This window comes from Eleginops maclovinus, chromosome 10 (assembly GCF_036324505.1).
Source record: "Eleginops maclovinus isolate JMC-PN-2008 ecotype Puerto Natales chromosome 10, JC_Emac_rtc_rv5, whole genome shotgun sequence".
NCBI lineage: Eukaryota > Metazoa > Chordata > Actinopteri > Perciformes > Eleginopidae > Eleginops > Eleginops maclovinus.
In genome coordinates, this window is record NC_086358.1 from 6,113,550 (window position 1) to 6,133,121 (window position 19,572).

A 19,572-nucleotide genomic window follows, 5' to 3' on the forward strand; every position below is an offset into this window, starting at 1 on the left:
GACGCTTGTTTGACCCAAGTTTCTTTGCAGGACCCCCTCCCTGAGAAAGTGTCGCCCGCCTCCACTTTCACACACCATGTCCACCCTGTCTTGATTGATTTTTAGTGCGCATTTTGGAAGGGATTACAGCCATCTGCAGGCTCTTGAGGAACAAAGGGGGCTCCTCGCTCTCCTCCTTTCAGTACTTCAGAGGGATAACATGCCAGATAAACATGCTCTTGCACCGCTCCGCACTTGTTCTCTATTCTACCTTGACCTCTCAACCCGCCCCAAAACTGCCCACTCAACTTTGAAGCTGACCACGTAATTCTCTCCTGCCCTCTCTCTGCTCTGTGAATGGAGGCTCATCATCAGTCTTTGCAAACTCTTCATTATAGAAACACAGATACGAGTCAGTGCCTTTACAAAAACGGTTGCACTGATTTCAGCAACCTTCATTTTCTGTTTGGCTGCAGCTTTGCATTTTCCAGGCCTGATGAAGATACTTAAAAAATCAGCGATTTCCCAGATGAGAACATCCACAGTTTCCATTCGGGAATCATCACTCCCAGCTGTGCAAGGGAGTTATGGGAACACGATATGGTCAGCTGGGAATCTGGGATGCCAAAGTGTGGTCAGCTGGTGCGGAGAGGCAGCAGGATGCACAGACTCTGAGTCACAGGAAGAGGTGGACAGAACGCTCTGCCTAATGTTCGGTTGCAGTGGGATAGATTACCAGTATGGCAAAATTGAGGTGTTTACATGGAAAATAAAGACTGGCTGAATCCACAGCTGTTTGTTTCCAACTTCTTACTAATCTAGTTTGTGCACACACTGTGCGTCAAGTGTGTGGCAACCACTGTTTTGGATCCACAACAGCAGCTGTGGACCGAGCTGTGGGAAAGATTAGATGATGAAGCCGTGAAAAGAGAGATCCAGGTGACCAATAGTTTATTGTGACAGATCAGGCTATAGGACAGTAATAAAAAAAGAGATTACTTTTACAATGTCCGTGGATATAAATTATTAAAAAAGAAGCTGAAGCAAAGTCACTTCAAGGTCCTGAAGTGAAGATGTGCGTTTTAGCTTTTCTGCAGAAAGTTCAGTTCTGAACACTGTGAAGTGTATTTGTATATGCCCAAAAGAACTAAGGAGAAGTAAAAATCCTGGTTTACAGAACAGTTTCACTATAACTTTCTCTTGTTCTGGAAATGATTGACCTTGCAGCACTCAGAAATGCAAACAACCTCAGTTATGCAACCTCCATCCACTGGAGAACATGGTGTGATGCGATCTAAAAGCTCCAAAAACAATACTGGGCCTTTTGTTGCGTGATTGTGTCAACCGCTGTTTCTGAGGTCAAGAATGTATATCCACAATCGAAGGATGCATTAGGAGTGTTGCAAAGAATGCATGCAGATAAAGCTAATACCAGACACGACTAGAGGGTCTATTACCTGTCAGTATCAGGGGTTTGCCGGTATGATTTGTAGACCTTAATAAAGCTGCTTAACAGGGAGAGGTTCTGCTGCATAAACAGGACCTGTGCGCTGGGTGGGGTGTTGTTGTGCTTCAATATGAGGGAGGGTCCAGGAGCATTTTGCCCCTGTCCGTGCTCTCATCTCTGGAGCTTTGTCTCCGGCCACTTCCCCCAAAGTCCCCCAGGGGCTGACGGAAGTCCACACCCAACCACTCTCTTTCCCATCGCCTCAGATTCCCCTTTCCTGAGAGCTTCCCACCCTGCTGTGTCCGTGGCTCACCTCAATAACACAACAGGACAGAATAAAGCCAGGCAGCAGGGTGGACGGGGGAGGGGGTTTTTTATTGTGTTTCTGTAGCCGTCTGCAGGACTTATAAAAAAATCAATGAGCATCAAAGTGCATGCAGTCATCATTGTTGTACATTAACATGGTGTTATGATACCTCCTTTAGTACACTTTTATGTAGGACACTCTGATGCCTCATATTAAACACGGCTGTTGTGTACTTATCAGAAATGAAGATTGCAACATTTAATCGCTGTTTCTTTGTCGATTACTGGTGCAAATTGCAACATTGCCAACATTTGACCGGGATTGTGCCTGCCAAGTATCTTCCGTGTGTTTGCCCGATGGACACTGGAGTTATTGCGTTTTTCACCAGAGCTTCATAAAGCGCCATTTTTGAAAATCTGGTGGTCCTTTCCCTTCCTCTAAGGTAGCCAATTTGGCAATTATTGAAGGCGAGAAGTGTCTTGTATCCCACCCTTACATTTTTGATCGTTATGAGCAAGTGTGTGTTTCTGAACAGCGCAAACTGGAGCCATAAGTACGTATGTAAGGCAAACTCAACGCTGTGACACTGTCATTGTGACCCTGATATTAATACAGCGGTTTTGGGGGTTCAAGCAGGGGCCGCAGAGAAGCGACAACAATGCAGGAAGTTGAGCTTTGTCCAAATGTGACATGATCTATTAGTTGTTGGAGTATAATTTGAGTGCTCTTTGTTTTGGCTTATCAGCCCTGCAGCAGTAACCTCAGATGTACTGGTGAGGAGTGGGTAGAGGTGTGCTGTGTGTGTGTGTGGGTTTGTGTGTGCGTGTGCATGTGTGTGTGTGAGCAGCTCGAGACCCCCCCAGCTACGGGATGTTTTAAAGGAGCACTGAGGCAGTAAATAGCTGGGGATGTTGGAGGTTCACTCACATGAACTACTGATGCGGTGGCAAAGCAGTGTCAGGTTTTTCTATGGGAGATATCCAGCCAGACACAGAGGGCATGGCGAGCTTTTGTGATTCCTCTTTTACACATCCAACCAAAACACCATGTAAATTCCCCAGCTGCTCTTTTTCAACTGGATTTACTAGGTGCAATAAATCTGAGATTTTACTGAGGTGTTTGCGTGTTTAATGCTGATTTCTGCAAGGAGAAACAGGTGGTGATTTTATCATCAAATAATATGGATGTGTTATCCACCATGCAGCTCCTCATCTGTTCAGGAGAATATCCGTGCTCTGTGATGCTGTGGGAGAAGTTGAGTTAGGGAACCCGAGTTTTGCCGGAGGCGGCTTGTGTTATTTGGCATGGAAAACAGATTTGGTTTTATTGTGTCCTCGCATACACGTGATCAGGATAAAGTGTGCGACTGTGTGGCACCTCAGCCTAGGCGAGTCTTTCACGCCGCTCCCTTAATGGCAATTTATTGCTTCCTGAATCCTGAAAATGGGAGTTTGAGGACAACAGAATTCCTAGCGCTGTTTTCTACCTCCTTCCCCGTCCAAACGCCCTCAAGATTGTGAACACTCCCTAAATCTCCCCGCCTTTAAGGCCTCTCGCTCTCTCAGGCACGCCGTTTGTTCTGGATTTGATTCATGGGTACTTGAAGTGACTTATGTCTGAGAAAAGTTTACCATGCTAGAAACCTTTGGACCCAGATACTTTAGTGTAGGTTAAACTGTATTGATGTTTTCCGAGAGAGGTTTAGAGCGCTGATAAATTAATGACCCGGCTGTATAACAGTTTGTGGAGCAGAAAACGACCGAAGAAAGAGTTCAAAGGGGAAATTTGATAAAGGTTTTCGAGAAGAAATGAAATGCATTAGTGTTTTCTCACAGTATATTTTATTAACGCAGACAAACGCAAAAATAATTCACAATAAAAACATGTTGTCTTTTTTTCAATGCCTTTGTTTCTAGAATTTCTTATTAACATATTTACAATCATATTGCTATTAACATACATTTACATACAAATAAACAGCGAAAATGGCAGTGTTTACGCTTATAAGACATACCGCTTAAGCACATCACGGTAATTTGGTATGACCCCTCCCCTTGTTGATATAGTGCACATTAGATATAAAGACATTTAACAGAACAGAATTTTATACATTGAACGCACATTTTTCCATTTCTCTTGAGCTAGCCATTGTTATGAGTTGTTTTTTTTTTAACCAAAAGCTGTTTTTCTTTTACCCTAGCATCAGGTTTACATCATAATAACACTGGACTGCGGTTATGAATGGCTGTTGTCATCAGTTTTACGAACATCGTTTTCTATATAAGGGTGAATTTCGTTGTGTTGTTACATCAGCACAAAGCAGGAAGTGACTTAACAACAAAACTTATAAATGCTTTGGTAACACTGCTGCAACTCCACTTAAACGCATGTTCAAATAATGATTTTAAGAATTACATGCAGTTCCAATTCAGCAGAAATATTGCATAGCTACTGAAATGTACTGGAAAAAAAGCCTGTATCAAAATCTCAGAGTTGGCTCAATACGAAAGTGCTCTCAGCACTACTTTAAGAAACATGCTCATCATCTGTACATATATTAAATTCTCAATTGCTCCATGTCACTATGCTACATATAGTTGCTTTTTATTTGGTTTTTTAGTGCTTGCAGCATCACACGTTCCAGATAATTCCCTTTCCCCTCTCAGTGCAAATATATATTTTGTGAGGACATTTTTATAATCTCCTTAATAGTAGTAACACTGAGGATGACCCACATGCAGGGGTAGCCAGCAGAACCTCACTTTCCCATGGCCAGACATGGCTGAACATATAGAGGTGCCTGGAGTGTATCCTCACTAGAATACAGACGAATGGGCAGTAAGCTTCTATAGAAATGTAAATAAATGTTCCTGAGTTCAACGCAAGGACTCTCAATGGGCCTGATTTAATGGCTCTGCTTATTTTATCTCCAATGGAAAGCTTTTCAATAGATTTTTTCTGAACTGCATAATGGCATCACTTTTAAATGCCAAATGCTTTTAAGTTCATTTCAACCACATCCCTCATGTCACTTGACCGGGGTATTCCTGACCCGGTGACTGCATATTGCACTGAAATGGTGTTGGGGAAAAGTCCATTTCACTCCTCCGTCCTTTAGGAAGACGTTGGTGGTGCCACGGCTGCATGGGCCGCACCATGGCTTCTTCCAAAACCTGGAGCAGGTGCTGAGTTCGGCCTGGCTTTCAGAACAGCCTCGACTCTGAGTGGTAGACAAGCTGCTGCTGCTGAGTTGTTACACTCAGTCTACCGGCAGTTCACAGGGTATCTGCTGGGCTGCTTTGGCTGCCACGTAAGCCCGCTGGAAGTCCTTGTAGCGGGGAGCACAGCCCAACCAGGCCTCTCCGAAGTGGACCCGGCCGGTGAAGAGGAAGCTTCCGGGCCCCGGTTTGACGCCGCACTGCAGCAGAGTCCTGACTTCCCCGCGGGTAGTGAGGCGACTGTTGCCGGTGAATAGGGCGTACTTCTGACGAAACACCCGGGTGGCGCTGACCTTGATCACCGCCGCTCGTAGGTTATCGTCTTCCACCACTGATCGGATGTTTCCTCGCACGACTGTGGATAAACAGGACACTCAGGTTAATTTCTAGGATTATTTAACAATGCAGAACTGTGTTTTTATTGACTTGGCTCTGTGTTTTCATGCTACGCGTTGTATCGTCCTACTTTAGCTACCGGGGTGATTCTCTGTTGACCACCAGCTGATGGCTAAAGCCGCACTAAGGGCCAAACCTCCTCACTAATCCTAACTTTTGTTGCCAGCTGAAATTCTCCTCAGTGCCATAACAGCTCAATAAGAGGCCTGCAGATTAGTCCACTACTCCTCTGGGGGGGGGAGATGTCAGGATTAGTCCACTACAGTGCCTCCACTAGGGGTTCCTGCGTATGTGTCTGGGGGTTGCAGAGAACTGCTGTTTCACCTTTAACCTTTGCACTTTTTGGAGAGGATTTGGAGGCACCGGGGTTTTCTGCCTTTTTAAACCAATTTGACACATTTATAGATCCTGACAAGAAATCATTATGTTCTTCAGATTTGTCGCCACGACTTTGTGGAGGTCCGGTTTTAATTTGTTAATCTTGGCTGAATTGGAAGGGGTTGATTTCTGAGTGACAATGACATTTACTTTCTGGTTTTCCGCTTGTTTGCACGTCATATTAGCAACTTGTTACTTACCAAAGTCACTGGTGCACACGGCCATCAGAATCTCAGTGTTGTTGCAGGGTCTGCACGCCTCTGGAGAGAAAACAAGTGAAGGAAGACGTCAGTTGGTGACCTTGCATAACACTGCTATAAAACACATACATGCTTGTAATTAAAACAAGCCTCTGGAAATCAAAGTCATGTCCAGATCACATGCACAGGAATGTGAGATAAAACTCTGCAAAGACGAGCAACAAAGGAGAGACCACCATCGCTCTGTAACGGACAGCTGCTACTTTTACAGTTGGCGGAGGAGGACCAGTGGAGCTTTAAGGTGCAAGGCTTTTCCACCCCAAACAATTTAATGGCTAGATGAAACTTCCCCCCTTAAAGCCTTTCAGGGTGTCTACAGTCACACCTCATCAAAGCCGTGTAGACAGGGGCCAAAAAGAGAGGGAGTGGGGGCGGACTTCAAAGATCTTTTAAAAGGGCACTTCCCACAAAATACTCTCCCTTCTTTCTGTCAAGGCTTCTCTTAAAAACTGGAAGGAAAAAAATATTTAAATATAGTTCCTCTAACTTTCAGTCTGAACGAGATTGGCAGGTGGCCACAAAAAAAATTAAAACCATCAAAGCTCTGTCGTCTGCATTGACTAAACTGTGGGTAGAAGAAAAAAAAGTCCTGGCATTTTTTAAAGTTCTCCTTGTGGTTCTTTGGAGGCCCCCTTGCCCACCCCACATATTCTCCTCCTTAGTGAAAAACTCTTGATAAATGAGATTCCTTCCTCTCTAGTCCACAGCAAACCCCCATCCAAGCCTAATCAGTGTGTGTGTGTGTGAGAGAGAGTGTGTGTGTGTGGGAGTGTGAGAGGGGGGAGTAAACTCCTACAGACAAGTCTCCCCACAGTGAGGCAGCTCAACAAAAGAGGGGAGCATCTCAGCTGGGCAGAGGCCTCCCTGTCTCCTAGGAGACGGCAGTAATCCCAGAATACTCATGCGGCACCCATTCAAAGTGCTGTGGACTCTGGAGAAAGCCCCACATACTGAGCTTTTGTCCCCCTCCTCCCCACTCCACGGCTCCCCTTCTCCTACTCCAAACCGCACGCCTCTGGGTAAAGTTTGGCCACTTCCTCCCCTCTGCACTCTGCACGGCTGAGGAAAGTCCAGCCAACCCACAGAGGCCTGCTAAGAATTATGAATCATCCGCAGGGATGATTTTATGGTGTGTAATATCATCACTTGTGGGTTGAATAATAACCTTGCATCCTCCAAAACTTTTCAGGAGGAACTCTGACCACAATGAGTGGGTTTTAAAGAGGTTTTGGTTCTTTCTTACGATAAAAAGATAAGGAGATTAGATTATTTATAGATTACCGCTTCAAGGTAGAAATTAGGTGGATTGAGAATTAAAATAGAAATATAAAGATCGATTTTTTTAAACTTTATCGATCCTAAAATTCGTAGTAATTTTTTTTAGGAGATAAAATGGTTCTTCTGTTTACAATTGTATTGTTTATCAAAAGACCATTTAAAGTATAAACAGGTCTTTGTCTCCCTATTTGATCTCACACTCAATCCAACATGGCTGCCTCACTGACTCACCTTCACTGCTGATGGGGTTGGAGTCCAGTGACAGGCGGGCGGTCCAGTCTCCTCTCAGCTCGTAGCGGAAGGATGCGATCCTCCTGCTGATGTCAGGATGAGGAGTCGCCTGCAGGAAGAGAGCCACCCTCTCCCCAGGCAGGCGGCTGAAGCATCGGACCCTCGGTGGTGGGGAGGACTCAAGCCGGTCGCTTATCAGGAGCTCCAGGACCCCGTCCCTCTCCAGGTAGAGCTGGGCTCCGTGGAACTGCTCTGAGGGCTTCACGCAGGCCGTGATGAGGCCCGAGCTGCTGCCGCCAGGCCCCACCGCCACAGAGGGCAGGCGGGGTGACAGGCTGAGGCGCAGGGCCCCTTTGGGATACAGCCAGTCCAGTGTGCCCTCAGAGCAGTGGAGGGAGATCTGCTCCACGCTGCCCTTCTGCTGGGACAAACCACTGTAAGGAGGGAAAAAGAGAGGAGGAAAAGTTAGATAAAATTTTATTTAGGCGACAGTTTGGCCTTAAACACGAGTCCCCTAGGATGCAAACAAATAAAAAACAAACCTACATTGTTCATAGGAAACGAATAGAAAACAAGAAAAAGTATAACACTTTCATGTTTTAATAGAACTTCAATCAAGACATTCTCATGAAGGCGCCGCCTACTGGCAATCCTGTGGTACCAGGGGCCCGTCATTGCATCTTAAGGGGCCAAACTATAAAACTATGAAAAGTAAAAATCTTCTGCAGGTTTTTTTACCAATATATTTAGAATGAAGCTACTCCTCAACAAGTGCATGCACCACATGTTGTTTTTCCTCCATTCTCAGCATTAATCCTGCAGTCTCCTGTCTGTCTGCACTCCCCATGCCTCCTGCAGACAGCCCGGAGGCGCGAGCGCAGCAGAGCACTAAAAACCTTTTCACTGCGCCCTAAAGGCAAGTCTCAACATGTTGCATCCAAACAAATGTTGTCCTTTGCCAGCGGGACACCTGTAGCATCTCTCAGCGGCGTTTTTAACATCATCCTTTCATTCATCTGCAGAAAGAGCTCACGTCAAATATAAAGATACTTGCCTTCCTCTCCAGCTGCACTGGTCTTCAGAATAGCTTGAAAAAGCCAAGTCAAAACCGGCGAAAAGTAAAATCCAAATTGCGTTAATCCAAACTCCGAAAGCAGGCATGTTTCACGGTGGGTGATGCAGAGTTTAAAGAAAAAATCGGGAAAAATATTCCAAAACTGAAGTCTCTGCAAGCAAAACTCCTCTATAAATCTAATGAAACTATATTTCTGATAAACTCCATAGTTTAGTATCCTCTTACCCTGATGTGTAAGATAAGAGACTACTGCTAACTCTCTCTCTGAACTCTCCGGCTGCTGTGCGTCAGGGGACGCAGAGCTCTGAAGTTATTCCCCCTAGGAGAAACTTCACGGACCAATCAGAGCCCGAGGAGTGAAACTTTAAACCACTCACACAGCGGAGGGGGAGGGACGTCTGACCTGCAGAATGAGACAGTATGCAAGGGTAAACGCTCAATTCACTATTGTGTTAGGCATGTCTGCATAAAATCCTCATTAACTCACATGCTGAGTGGGTTTAAAGAGACTTTCTGTTTATTGTGTTGTAGATTTTTCATTTGTGTAACATAACACCACTGGAATAATTGTCTTTTTTTTAATTATTAAATATAGGACTTATATAGGTTTATAATTTTAAAATGGAAGTGGATTTTGCCTTGCCTTATGCATTGTGCTTTATTAAGAGATCAAGGTTTGTTTTCCAGAAGTATTTAAAGCCCCCCTTCATTTGATGTTTTACTGCTACTGCATTGAATAATGTTTTGTGCCTGATTTTTTTTTTTTCCAAAGGATACATTTTTTAATGAACTTACAACTTAACAAATCTTGACAGTAATAGAGAGCTCGAATAGCATATATTCCTCCTGAAAAATGTCGTCTCATTCACTGTAAAGGCAGTTTGCATTTTATATTCACTGCCTCCGTTTGAATCAGATCTGAGGCCCTTTGCTGCATATCACCCCCTTTCATCAAGTCTCTTTCCGTTAAAACAAAACAAAAAGTGAATACCGCACTTTTGACCACGATTGACTTGTAAATACCGTATCTATACATGCGTCTGTTAATCAGATCTTTGGGGTAAGTGCAGAGAAGCGTTCCGTTCTTGAGTAGATACATGTGTAAACAGTGTTCGAGGGTTTAGCTGTATTTCTTGTATGTCCGAGTGAATCACAATAAGAAAAACACTTTGTTTTGTGCATGGGGGGCTTTAATTACACCATTTAAATTCAGGTTTTTGAGAAAATAAATCTTAGTTTTCATGATATTGTATTTATTAACTTTCATACCCAGTTTCATATGAAGTCATAGACGTATAACTACAAAGAAAATCCTTGTTATTATAATGAATTGCCTTTTTTATATCCTCAAGTCCACTAAATTGTAGTCTGTGGCACACTTAATGTGCTTTATCCTGCAAGGCTTTTTAGATTTAAACAAAACGAGCCATTTCAAAGGCTTCTGAAATGGTAAATATTCTATTATCTCCATGAGTAGATCGAATGAAAAAGAGGAGCCGTAACATGCTGGTCACAGTTCGATAATGCTAACCTGATTTTCAGACGCACTGTGTGTGATGGTGATGATGGCGAAGATGAGACTTTTTCTGGTTGTCGTGGCCTCTGCCCTTTACCCCGCTGTGCTTCTCTTTCATGTTGTGGTATTTATAACCAAATCAAATATTCTTTTGTGCCAACACCGCCATTCGTCTCTCCGAGCCAGTGACTTTCCATGTACGTGTGTGAGTTATCATGTGTGTGTGCGTGATGAGAGTCTAGGCCCCTGCGATGGAGTTATGACAAGGCCTCAGACCAACACAAAGGCACATGTGCAGAAATCCAGCTGCTTTATTGTCTGCAGCAGGACGGAGCTTTGTTTTCTGCAGGGCATTTCAAAGCAGCAGAGTTTAAAGTGCTGAGCGACGGGGGTGGCTCAGTCAAAGAGAAGGAAAAATGAATACATTGGTGCACAAACTTAGTTATGGACATCATCAATATGTCATATCATCCACGTGTGCACAGCGTATTCAGACACGGACAGTCAGATTTACACACTTTGTCACATCAGTGTACATGCATTCATACAAATGTCCATTAAAACAAAAGGAAGCACACGCTTTGTGACCCTGGGACGACCTACAGTCTTATCCCGCCACGATCATATTCAATGCTTTCATGTGGCGTGTGTGTTTAATGCATTGATGCGTCACTTTAATCTCCGTGTGTTGTCCCGGAACAGTTCAAACATATCGTACTGAGATCTAACTTCTTCTTTTGATGTGGTTAACAACTTTTTTTTTATCACAACGGGAAATCTTATTCCCACTCGTAGTTACTGAGAGATTTCGTCACCAAAAGAGTCACATGATATGGGATGGAAAGTTGAAGAGTTGAAACATTTGTTAGTAGTACATTTACTCAAGTATTGACCTTAGATACTATTGTGATTAGAAACTCCGCTACCTTTCCGTGAGAAATATTGTACATTTTTCTCCAGTATACTACACAAAAGAATGATGTGCTTAAATGATATAATAGAGATCAAAGAATCGGAGGATGAAGCCCTCTTTATTTGTCACATACATGCACACAGCAGAGCACACACAGTGAAATTGGTCCTCTGCATTTAACCCATCCTAGTACTAGGAGCAGTGGGGCAGCTATCGTGCAGCACCCAGGGAGCAATGGGGAGGGGGGGATTGGAGGTGTCCGGTGCCTTGCTCAAGGGCACCACAGCAGGGCCTAGGAGGTGAACTGGGACCTCTCCAAGTAGCAGTCCACCTTCCATATTTTCAATTCTGTTCGGGGACTTGAACCGGTGACCCTACGATTCCAAGTCCAAGCCCCTACTGACTGAGCCACTGCTGGACAATGCTATACTACTATTCAACCCAGAAGTAATCAAAGTCTTTAAAAGTGGTTATTTATTGAAAAACTACAACATTTAAATGATCTTACATGTAGTTAATGATCATATGCAATAATAACATTACCCTTAAAACATGCTGCTCTGCATATAAGTGCATAAGCCTTTGATTATAAAAGTAGTTTTTTAACAATTCTACTTCTGTTACACTTTGAATCTTTGACTTTGATATTTCTACTTTTACAAGTTAAGGATCTCAATACATCTTCCACTACTTCTTGAGTTTTGCTCTAACTTGCAGAATCCGACAAGAAAATTGTTTCTGCTCTCATGCTTTTGCTACACCAAACAGGCCGTTAGCTTAGCATAAAGACAGGGGGGAACGTTTAGCTTCTCTGTGTCTAAGTTACTATTAAAGGCCAGTGTGAGAACCATCAGACCTGGTGGTTTCCATTCTGCACCCACAACAAATCCATCTTTCACTCTATACAAACACTGTCTTGTTGTCCTCGTGCTGTAACAACTGAACCAGATTCCCGCAGAGTTTCCGTTCTCGGTGTCCACTGTACTTTCACCGTCCCGCCAATGAGAGCGTCTTCAAACAGTGCTGCTGTACGCATACGAGAGTTTGCATGCACGTGTTACTGCTGTGTGTATTTACTCAGTGTTCTGTATTCCTCTGAGGGTTTCTGTGTGCTGGTAAACATGGGGAGGATGTAGTGACAGCATGGTGTCGCTGGCATTTACGATACCTGTTCTCGCTGTCTCGGACACAGAAGCTATTATCAAAGATGGTATAGCTTTTGTAAATGCTGACATTTTATATATTAAGGGGAACGTACATTTAAGCAATCCAGACCTAATTGAAAAAGCGTAAAACAGATTCATTATAATGTTCCTAATCAGAAATGGTCATGAAATCTGCCAAGACATTTAATGTTGAACCCTAAACACACATGCATTCGGTGCCCTAGTAATGCAATACTCCATATTGCATCATTTTTACAAAGTGCAGAGCAAAAGAACCCACTAAAGCAGGGGTGCCCAACCTTTTTTGAACCAAGATCTACTTTTAAAGTTGATAGTGTGTCGAGATCTACCAAGCCATATCGAAAGCCATAGCGTAGCCACAATTAATTGTGGACCTATATAATAACACAATTTTCTGACACAAAGATCAAGTTTTAATAATAATAATAATAATAATACATTTATTGAGTAAATGTATGTCGTGCAAAGAATAAGCACAAGTAGGCCTAGGACTGGCCCATAACAACACAACAATATACAACCCAATTAATACAATGCCTAATTCAAGTTGGAAAAGTGGTTCTCTACCCTAGTGGGACTTCTGGCACTGAGAGGAGGAAGCTAGTCTCTCATAGTCCGGACAGTAGGAGCTCAGTGCCAGCCGTAAGCAGGCCGCAAGGTGGTCATCAGTCATGGTGGATCTGTATTTTGACTTAATGATTTTCATATGTGAAAAGGCAGACTCACATAAATATGTTAATCCAACTTCTTTGCAGTTTGTCTGAGGTTGAGGTACTTCTCTTTCTGCATTAGATTCCAGAATTCCCATATTGTCGAAAACCATTCTAATGAACACACATAGCTGAGCCACATCCACAGCATCAGTGGATTCATCGAATTGCAGAGAAAAACACTCACGTGTCAATATCATTCCTCAATTGCTGTTCAACATCCTCCGCCATTCCCTCGCATCGCCGTGTAACAGCATTTATTGATAGCTGCACATCTTGAATAGCAGACACAATCTCCTTTCGATTTTTAAAATCGGCAAAAAGCGCATCTGCGGCTTCCATGAACGCTTCTTTCACAATCTCACCATCCTTGAAAGATGTCTTTCCTTTTGCAAGAACACGACAGACACGATAAGAAGCTATGGTTGCAGCCTTACTCGTGGTATTGGGCCTGGTGAACTGTTGTGCTGCTAGCTGACTTTTCAATTCCTTGACTTTTCGGGCGTGCAGTGGTGATTTAGCTGGGAAGTTTGTATCGTAGCTCTTGTGGACCGTCTTGAAATGCCGCTCCAAATTTCCTTTCTTTGGTAAAGCCACATTTGCATTGCAGATAAGACAGATGACTTGGCATTCGAATACACGAAACAATAATCCTCCTCCCACTCTGAATGAAAATGATAAGTTTTAGATGTTTTAGCTTCTGCCGCCATGGGAGTATCCACTCGCTCTAGTCAAGCTTCTGGTTGGGCACCCCTGCACTAAAGCATGTTTTGAGTTTTATGAAAATAAAAATGTACTTTTTCCTCACTAGAAACGACCAAAACTGAACCTGATATCTAGAAATCAAATCCTGTTGTAGGATCAAACATCATTAGGTGATCATAAAGGGATTGAACACATCCTTTATATGAAATGTGCTGCATTAGATCCTAGGCTGATGGTTCCACATACTAACTGTCTCGTCTAAAAACTCCTGAGCTGATCGGAGTTGAGGAGTTGTCCTCGTTCCCAGACTTTTCAGCAGCTTCCCATGGCACCTCGCTGCTAATCTGGTTGATCTGACATGGCCGCTGTTTGTTTTCCTGCACAGAGTCATCTATCTGCTGGTAATGAGATCTAAGAGCTTGTCAGGACACTCTGACAATCAGCCGACGTTCACGGTCACAGAAAATATCCCCTTCTATCTCGCCTCTGGATTTGCTGCGTCTTGCATTTTTCCTGGTTAGCTTGATGACAGCAATGGAAAATAATGTTTTATGTGGTGGTTTTTTACATTTATTTGAGGGTTCATATTAATATCCTGAATGCCAGAATACAGAAAGAGTCACATAAAAAAATACTCTTGCTGGATTTGGGTATTTAGATCAATCTGAAAGGCAAATACAGTACTTGGATCATTTCTGTACACAAAATGTAGCCCAAGCATGTGGATTTTGTCACCTTACAACTATAATTCCTTATTCAAATGATGTACATTTAAAGGGAAGCTGGCTCATAAAGTGTATTACCTTGAAAAAACTAAAAGTGATGGATATTTTGTACAGGAAGTCAACGTTTTTGCCCTATTTTTAAAGTATGCATGTGGTTAAAGAGGCTGTTTTAGCACATTCCCACACTGTAATGGAGTTTTGTGTTGTGCTGAGTCAGTGAGAGCCGTAAATCCGATGTTTCCCAGCTCTCCATGCAGGTAAAGGAGTCCCGGTCTGTCTTTGGTCAGCGTCTGTGAGAAGAACCGATGCTATAGGAGGAGCTCGGAAAAACTTGTGCTGATATTTACCCTCCGAGCCCCCATGAGAGCCGCATGTGAAAACTGACACCTGCTCTCTCATTGCACTTTCTCAGGATCCCGATTGTGTGTGTGTTTGTTTGTATGACAGTAAATTTCTCTTTGTGCCTCTCATGTCGGTTTGTGTGACCGTATATGTGTGTGTGTGAGTGTGTGTTAGTGTAAAGCCCAGTGGGAAACTGAATACAACAGGGCCCTATACCAGATAAACAGTGTCAGAAAGGGTTGATAGCAAACGCAGCTGGAAGTGCGCAGAGACACCCTGAGAATGCTCCCTAAACGCTTTTCTAAACATGTAATAGATCACTTAGCTTCACTGACTCAATACTCTTATACGGCCCTTGTGTGCTTTTATCTTCTCCATCGGGATCTCAAATAACTTTTGCGCAAGTTGAATCATTGCGTGTTATCTTCACAAACCACAAGAGGTTTGTTTGTGGCAGCTGGGATCGAGTCTCAGTTTTCACATTTTCTGCAGCGATGTCTCACACCATTCCTCTTTTTCACAAATTCATCTTTAAAATGCACTTTGAAGATGTTCCTCTAAATATTCTTTAAAGCACACATTTTGGTTGCACTTTTTTGCATTCAGCAGCTCCAGATATAACCTAATTATAGTGTCTGGGGTCAGAGGTCACAGCTGGGTGCCCTGGGGACTTTTCATTAGCAGAAATGGAGGGAAGAGACCGCAGGTGTCTTAAATGGATCCCTTCATCTATTGTGTCCCAAATCAGGAAGTTCTCCCTGACTTGTGACTCTTTAAGTTTGGGGGTTGTCTCATTTGATCAGTTTTTGCTATATTTAATATACCTTTTAGTCAAAATGACGACTTGTGCATTATCCATTTAAAAAACACATTAACCAATCCTGACTGGAGCTCAAAAATTTGAAGGCGAGTAAATGCAGATATAAATCAGTATTAAAGGTCTAAATAAATCACCCACGGTGCAGTTTTCTGTATGTTGATATAATGAGTTTATTAAGCATTTAGATTTAAGATTCTTACTGCCGTTGTTTTTCTTTTTTTAAAAGAGAACTTTCCCCAACTGTTTGCATGTTCTTAAATGGAGTCAAAGTCTGGTGTGATTCAACCCTGAAATTGTTTAGCTTTGCAGCTTGAAGTGCTGATTAAAATAGCGGAAAGATCAAGCTACCAGTAACCCTCACAGCAATATCGCTGCCAACTAACTTCTCCAGAAACATCTGTTGACTTCTAATTTACCGTTTAGCTTTTCTGTCTCCTTAAGAAAATGATCAGTCACTGTTTCTGAACCCCGCAGCTCTTCTGCATTGCTTTCCTTTGAAAGTGAAATTGGCTGTCCTTAAAACCTAATAATTATTGTCTGCCTATCTTGACAAAGAGGCTAGATCCAGTCCCTTATCTTTAGTGTAAGCAGATGATGTTAGTGTCATTGAACTGCCTTCACACAGCGTCAACACTGCAGACAACTGTCATGTCCGTCGCGTTGATTCTCACATTCCTCACTGTTGAAAAGCACACAAGTGAATAGTTTAGCTGGAGGGTAAACAGACCAGACTCCTTTTAAGTGGTTCTTCACACAATGTCTCCAGTGCTAACTCAAGAGGACTTTACATTTGGCAGTCAGTGCTTTATTGCGAGCACCAGCTAGGAAGGAAAAAAGGCCAATGAAAACACATTGACAGCGGCCGCAGAATGCACAGGAAGTTTCCTGCGGTACGGTGAGGTTTGAGGGTAAATTTAGACTACAAAGCATTTGCATTCCCTGCCGCAGCTCTTGATTGTAGCCAGATTGAAGCAAGCATGTGCCATAGCCCTTTATAGATGCTGTATTTCCCTCATTAGAGCGGGGCAGTGTGTGTGGTAGCTTTTCGTATTTATTTGCAAAATCAGGTCTGTGAAAGGGTTTGCCTGCCTTCTTTTTGGAGGGAAACCCCCTTAAGTCGTCAGCCTTTAGAGGACTGGATGTCCACCCCCCTTCACTCCACATTTATGACGCTCATTAGCTGCAATTAAGCGAGCGTCTCCCAATCTCATTATTTGGAATCCAGATTAGAGTAATATAATCAGCATCCCAGTGGTGCTATAGTGATGATTTAGGCCTGGTGAGTTTGATAAGCAGTGTTGTTGGAGCCCAGCTGGGGGTCAGACAGAGGTTCACTGCTGTCTGTCTTGGGGCCTGCGCCCCTACCCCCAAAACTACTCCTAATTGGCTGAATCCATTTCGGAGGGAAACTTAGCAAGAAGCAGGATCCCTCCAAAATTGACAATAGGTAAAGTGTTTTACATATGTCCACAGGGAAGACAGATGTTGTCCCTCTCGACCACATCCACATTTGAATACCCTTATCTAGATACAATGGTCAAGAATACAAAGGGGATGTATTTTGGCGGTCAAGTCTGATGCATAATTTTTGGCGGTCAAGACGCATTGCTGTTGACTTTTCATACCCGATGCTGTGGAGCGTTTAATTCAGATGACCATTAAACTTCTGATGTGATGGATTGCGTGCTCACCATCAGTCGACATCAGTTATGCAGAAAACAGGGTGGTCTCCTGTCAAACATCTGATCCTTAAAACGGGTTATACACTGGAACTACGTCTCCTTCACCTCTGGACATTTGGTTTATATTTGAGACATTGCTTCACTAAAGCATTTCATAAGTATAGTTTCCTCCTGGTATTAAAAGTTCTGATATACTAATTTGGTGTATTTTTGAAATATTTCAGGAGATTTGTTTAACAGACTTAAAAATACACACTTGAATACATTTCAATATCAGAGGAAAGTATTTCAGGAATAATTTGACATTTTGGTAAATAACGTTGATTTATGTTTGATTTTTTAGGAATAAAACAAGTAGTTAGAGACCACTCTGATATTTAGGCGGTGAATATAAAGCTTAAGCTAGCACCCCGAATATCTCGGCCAGTTCAGTTGTTATTCTAAATCAAGCTTTCCACATTTTGGCTGCAGATTCATATCAAATATATGAGGAAAGATATGGTAAAAGGTGGATTGACTGTATTTGTATAGCGCTTTATCCAGTCTTTACCACTCCAAGTGCTTCACATTTAGAAGTCAGCATTCACACAGACCCTGTCGAACCCACTCTCATTGAAAGACTATTTTCAATAAAAGCTTCTCCTATAATACAGCCACACAAAATAGACATATGTGACTAGCTCTGATACATCTTCATCATTCTGTGTTCACAAATGTTGGCATTACACCACCAATTATCTCATATACTGTAGACACTTTTTTGTAAAATTCTATGGTGAAATTGATCAAAAAAGCTAAACCTTATTAATAATATATCATCATATCTTTCTTGTTTCTCTAAAAACAATCAGACACATCACAACAAACTAAAAAGAATGGATGGTCAGTTTTGTTTTTGCTGCCTGACTAACTGATCTCCTCCTCCTCCTCCTCCTCCTCCTCCTCCTCCTCCTCCTCCTCCTCTACTGCATCCTGCTCAGTGAATTAAGTTTGGCCAGGCTAGGTCATCCTTGGCTGTGCAGAATATAATTAGCTTACACACACACACCCACACACACACACACACACACACACACACACACACACACACACACACACACACACACACACACACACACACACATAGAGACTTTAAACTTTAAACCCCCCCCCCCTATACAATGGCCTGCTCAGACAATAGACACATGCCAATACTCTGACCCCCTCGGCTATCTCCCCATGCACAAAAACCTCCCTGTTCCTCCTAAAAAACCCTCCACTGCCCCCCCTGCTCACTCAGCAGAATAATGAGGCTGATAAGATTACATATTTACCTATCGCATGTCACATCTCATCATAGGAATAATACTGAGCTTAACAGGTGCAGCTGTTCCTGAGGTTTGAAATCCGGCCGTTGGTCAGAATTACACTTGACGTCGCCTCGAGGTATTAAGTTTCACGTAATAAAATGAATTATGTGTCGTGGTTTCAAAGCTGGAGACAGGGAAGTTAGTAACCAAAGATTGAGCTTAGCTTTACCTTTACCCCCATTCAATAAAGTTTAATGCACTTTTCCCCAGGGCTTTTTTAGACAGCTTGCAATCATTTGTGTGTTACAAATAAAAGGAAAGAGCATGATCGAAGTGTGACAATGTGAACAGGATTGAGGCTTTAAATGAGTGTAAGGATAAGAAACGATTAAGAGATCACTCCACAGGGCTTAATCCAACAACCTTCACATTTCAGCCCCCAGATGACAATTAAAATCTCTGAATAGGGGCCATAATTGCACGCCAAATCTGAATCCAGAGAGTCTTTTATCTCCCCCCATCTTTCACCGACTCCATTCAGACTCCTGGGTGACCTGCAGCTCGTCCCTGAACTCTTTTTGAAGTCATTTTCGTCTCTTCTTCTTTCTTTTTTTTAAAATACCGCCGCACACGAGCTGCCCCCCCCCATTTTCTCTCTCAGCACCTGCACTTCAGTGTCCTCTGGCTCATCAATGGAACCTGTCTGTTAAAAACCTATGCATCTGTTGCAAATGAGGTAACTATTGTTGGGGGGGGGAAAACCCTTGAGGGGACCGCCAAAATTAAGTAAACCCCCAACCCCCAACTTCTCTAACACAAACACACACCTCTTTCTTCAGGGGTATCATATCACCTCTCCCTCGGGGTGTGCAAGGCTGCATGTTGTCATTATAACAGGTGGATTTGAATGCACACAACAGGTGGGTTTTTGGGCGGTTTTCTTCACTTTAAGGTTGTTTTCTAGAGGTTTGATTTTAATGAGGTTTGCTTTAATCACACAAATTCAATTAAGGGGAAAACATTGCGATATTTATGTTTAATCCACTTACATTTTAAACACGCTTTGGTTTAGTTTAAGTGTCTCCTGTTTATCTGATTTGAGGATATTAGAAAA

The 19,572-nt window shown here is 42.9% G+C and overlaps 1 protein-coding gene across 1 annotated transcript; it reads right to left on the reverse strand.

Moving 5' to 3' along the window:
- Positions 1 to 3,555: 3,555 nt before the first annotated feature.
- On the reverse strand, positions 3,556 to 8,839 carry metrn (meteorin, glial cell differentiation regulator). Its single transcript, XM_063892442.1, has 4 exons — positions 8,549 to 8,839; positions 7,495 to 7,928; positions 5,926 to 5,985; positions 3,556 to 5,306 (listed from the first exon to the last, which is right to left on the reverse strand). Exons 1-4 carry the CDS (start codon positions 8,653 to 8,655, stop codon positions 4,993 to 4,995), a joined length of 915 nt encoding a protein of 304 aa, XP_063748512.1. The 5' UTR covers positions 8,656 to 8,839; the 3' UTR covers positions 3,556 to 4,992.
- Between the last annotated feature and the right edge of the window lie 10,733 nt (positions 8,840 to 19,572).

Coding starts and splice junctions, on each gene's coding strand:
- metrn (XM_063892442.1), bottom strand. CDS start 8,655: ATGCCTGCTTTCGGAGTTTGGATTAACGCAATTTGGATTTTACTTTTC. Junction 7,929..8,548: donor CAGTGCAGCTGGAGAGGAAG/GCAAGTATCTTT, acceptor CCCTCCTTACAG/TGGTTTGTCCCAGCAGAAGG. Junction 5,986..7,494: donor CAACCCCATCAGCAGTGAAG/GTGAGTCAGTGA, acceptor TTTTCTCTCCAG/AGGCGTGCAGACCCTGCAAC.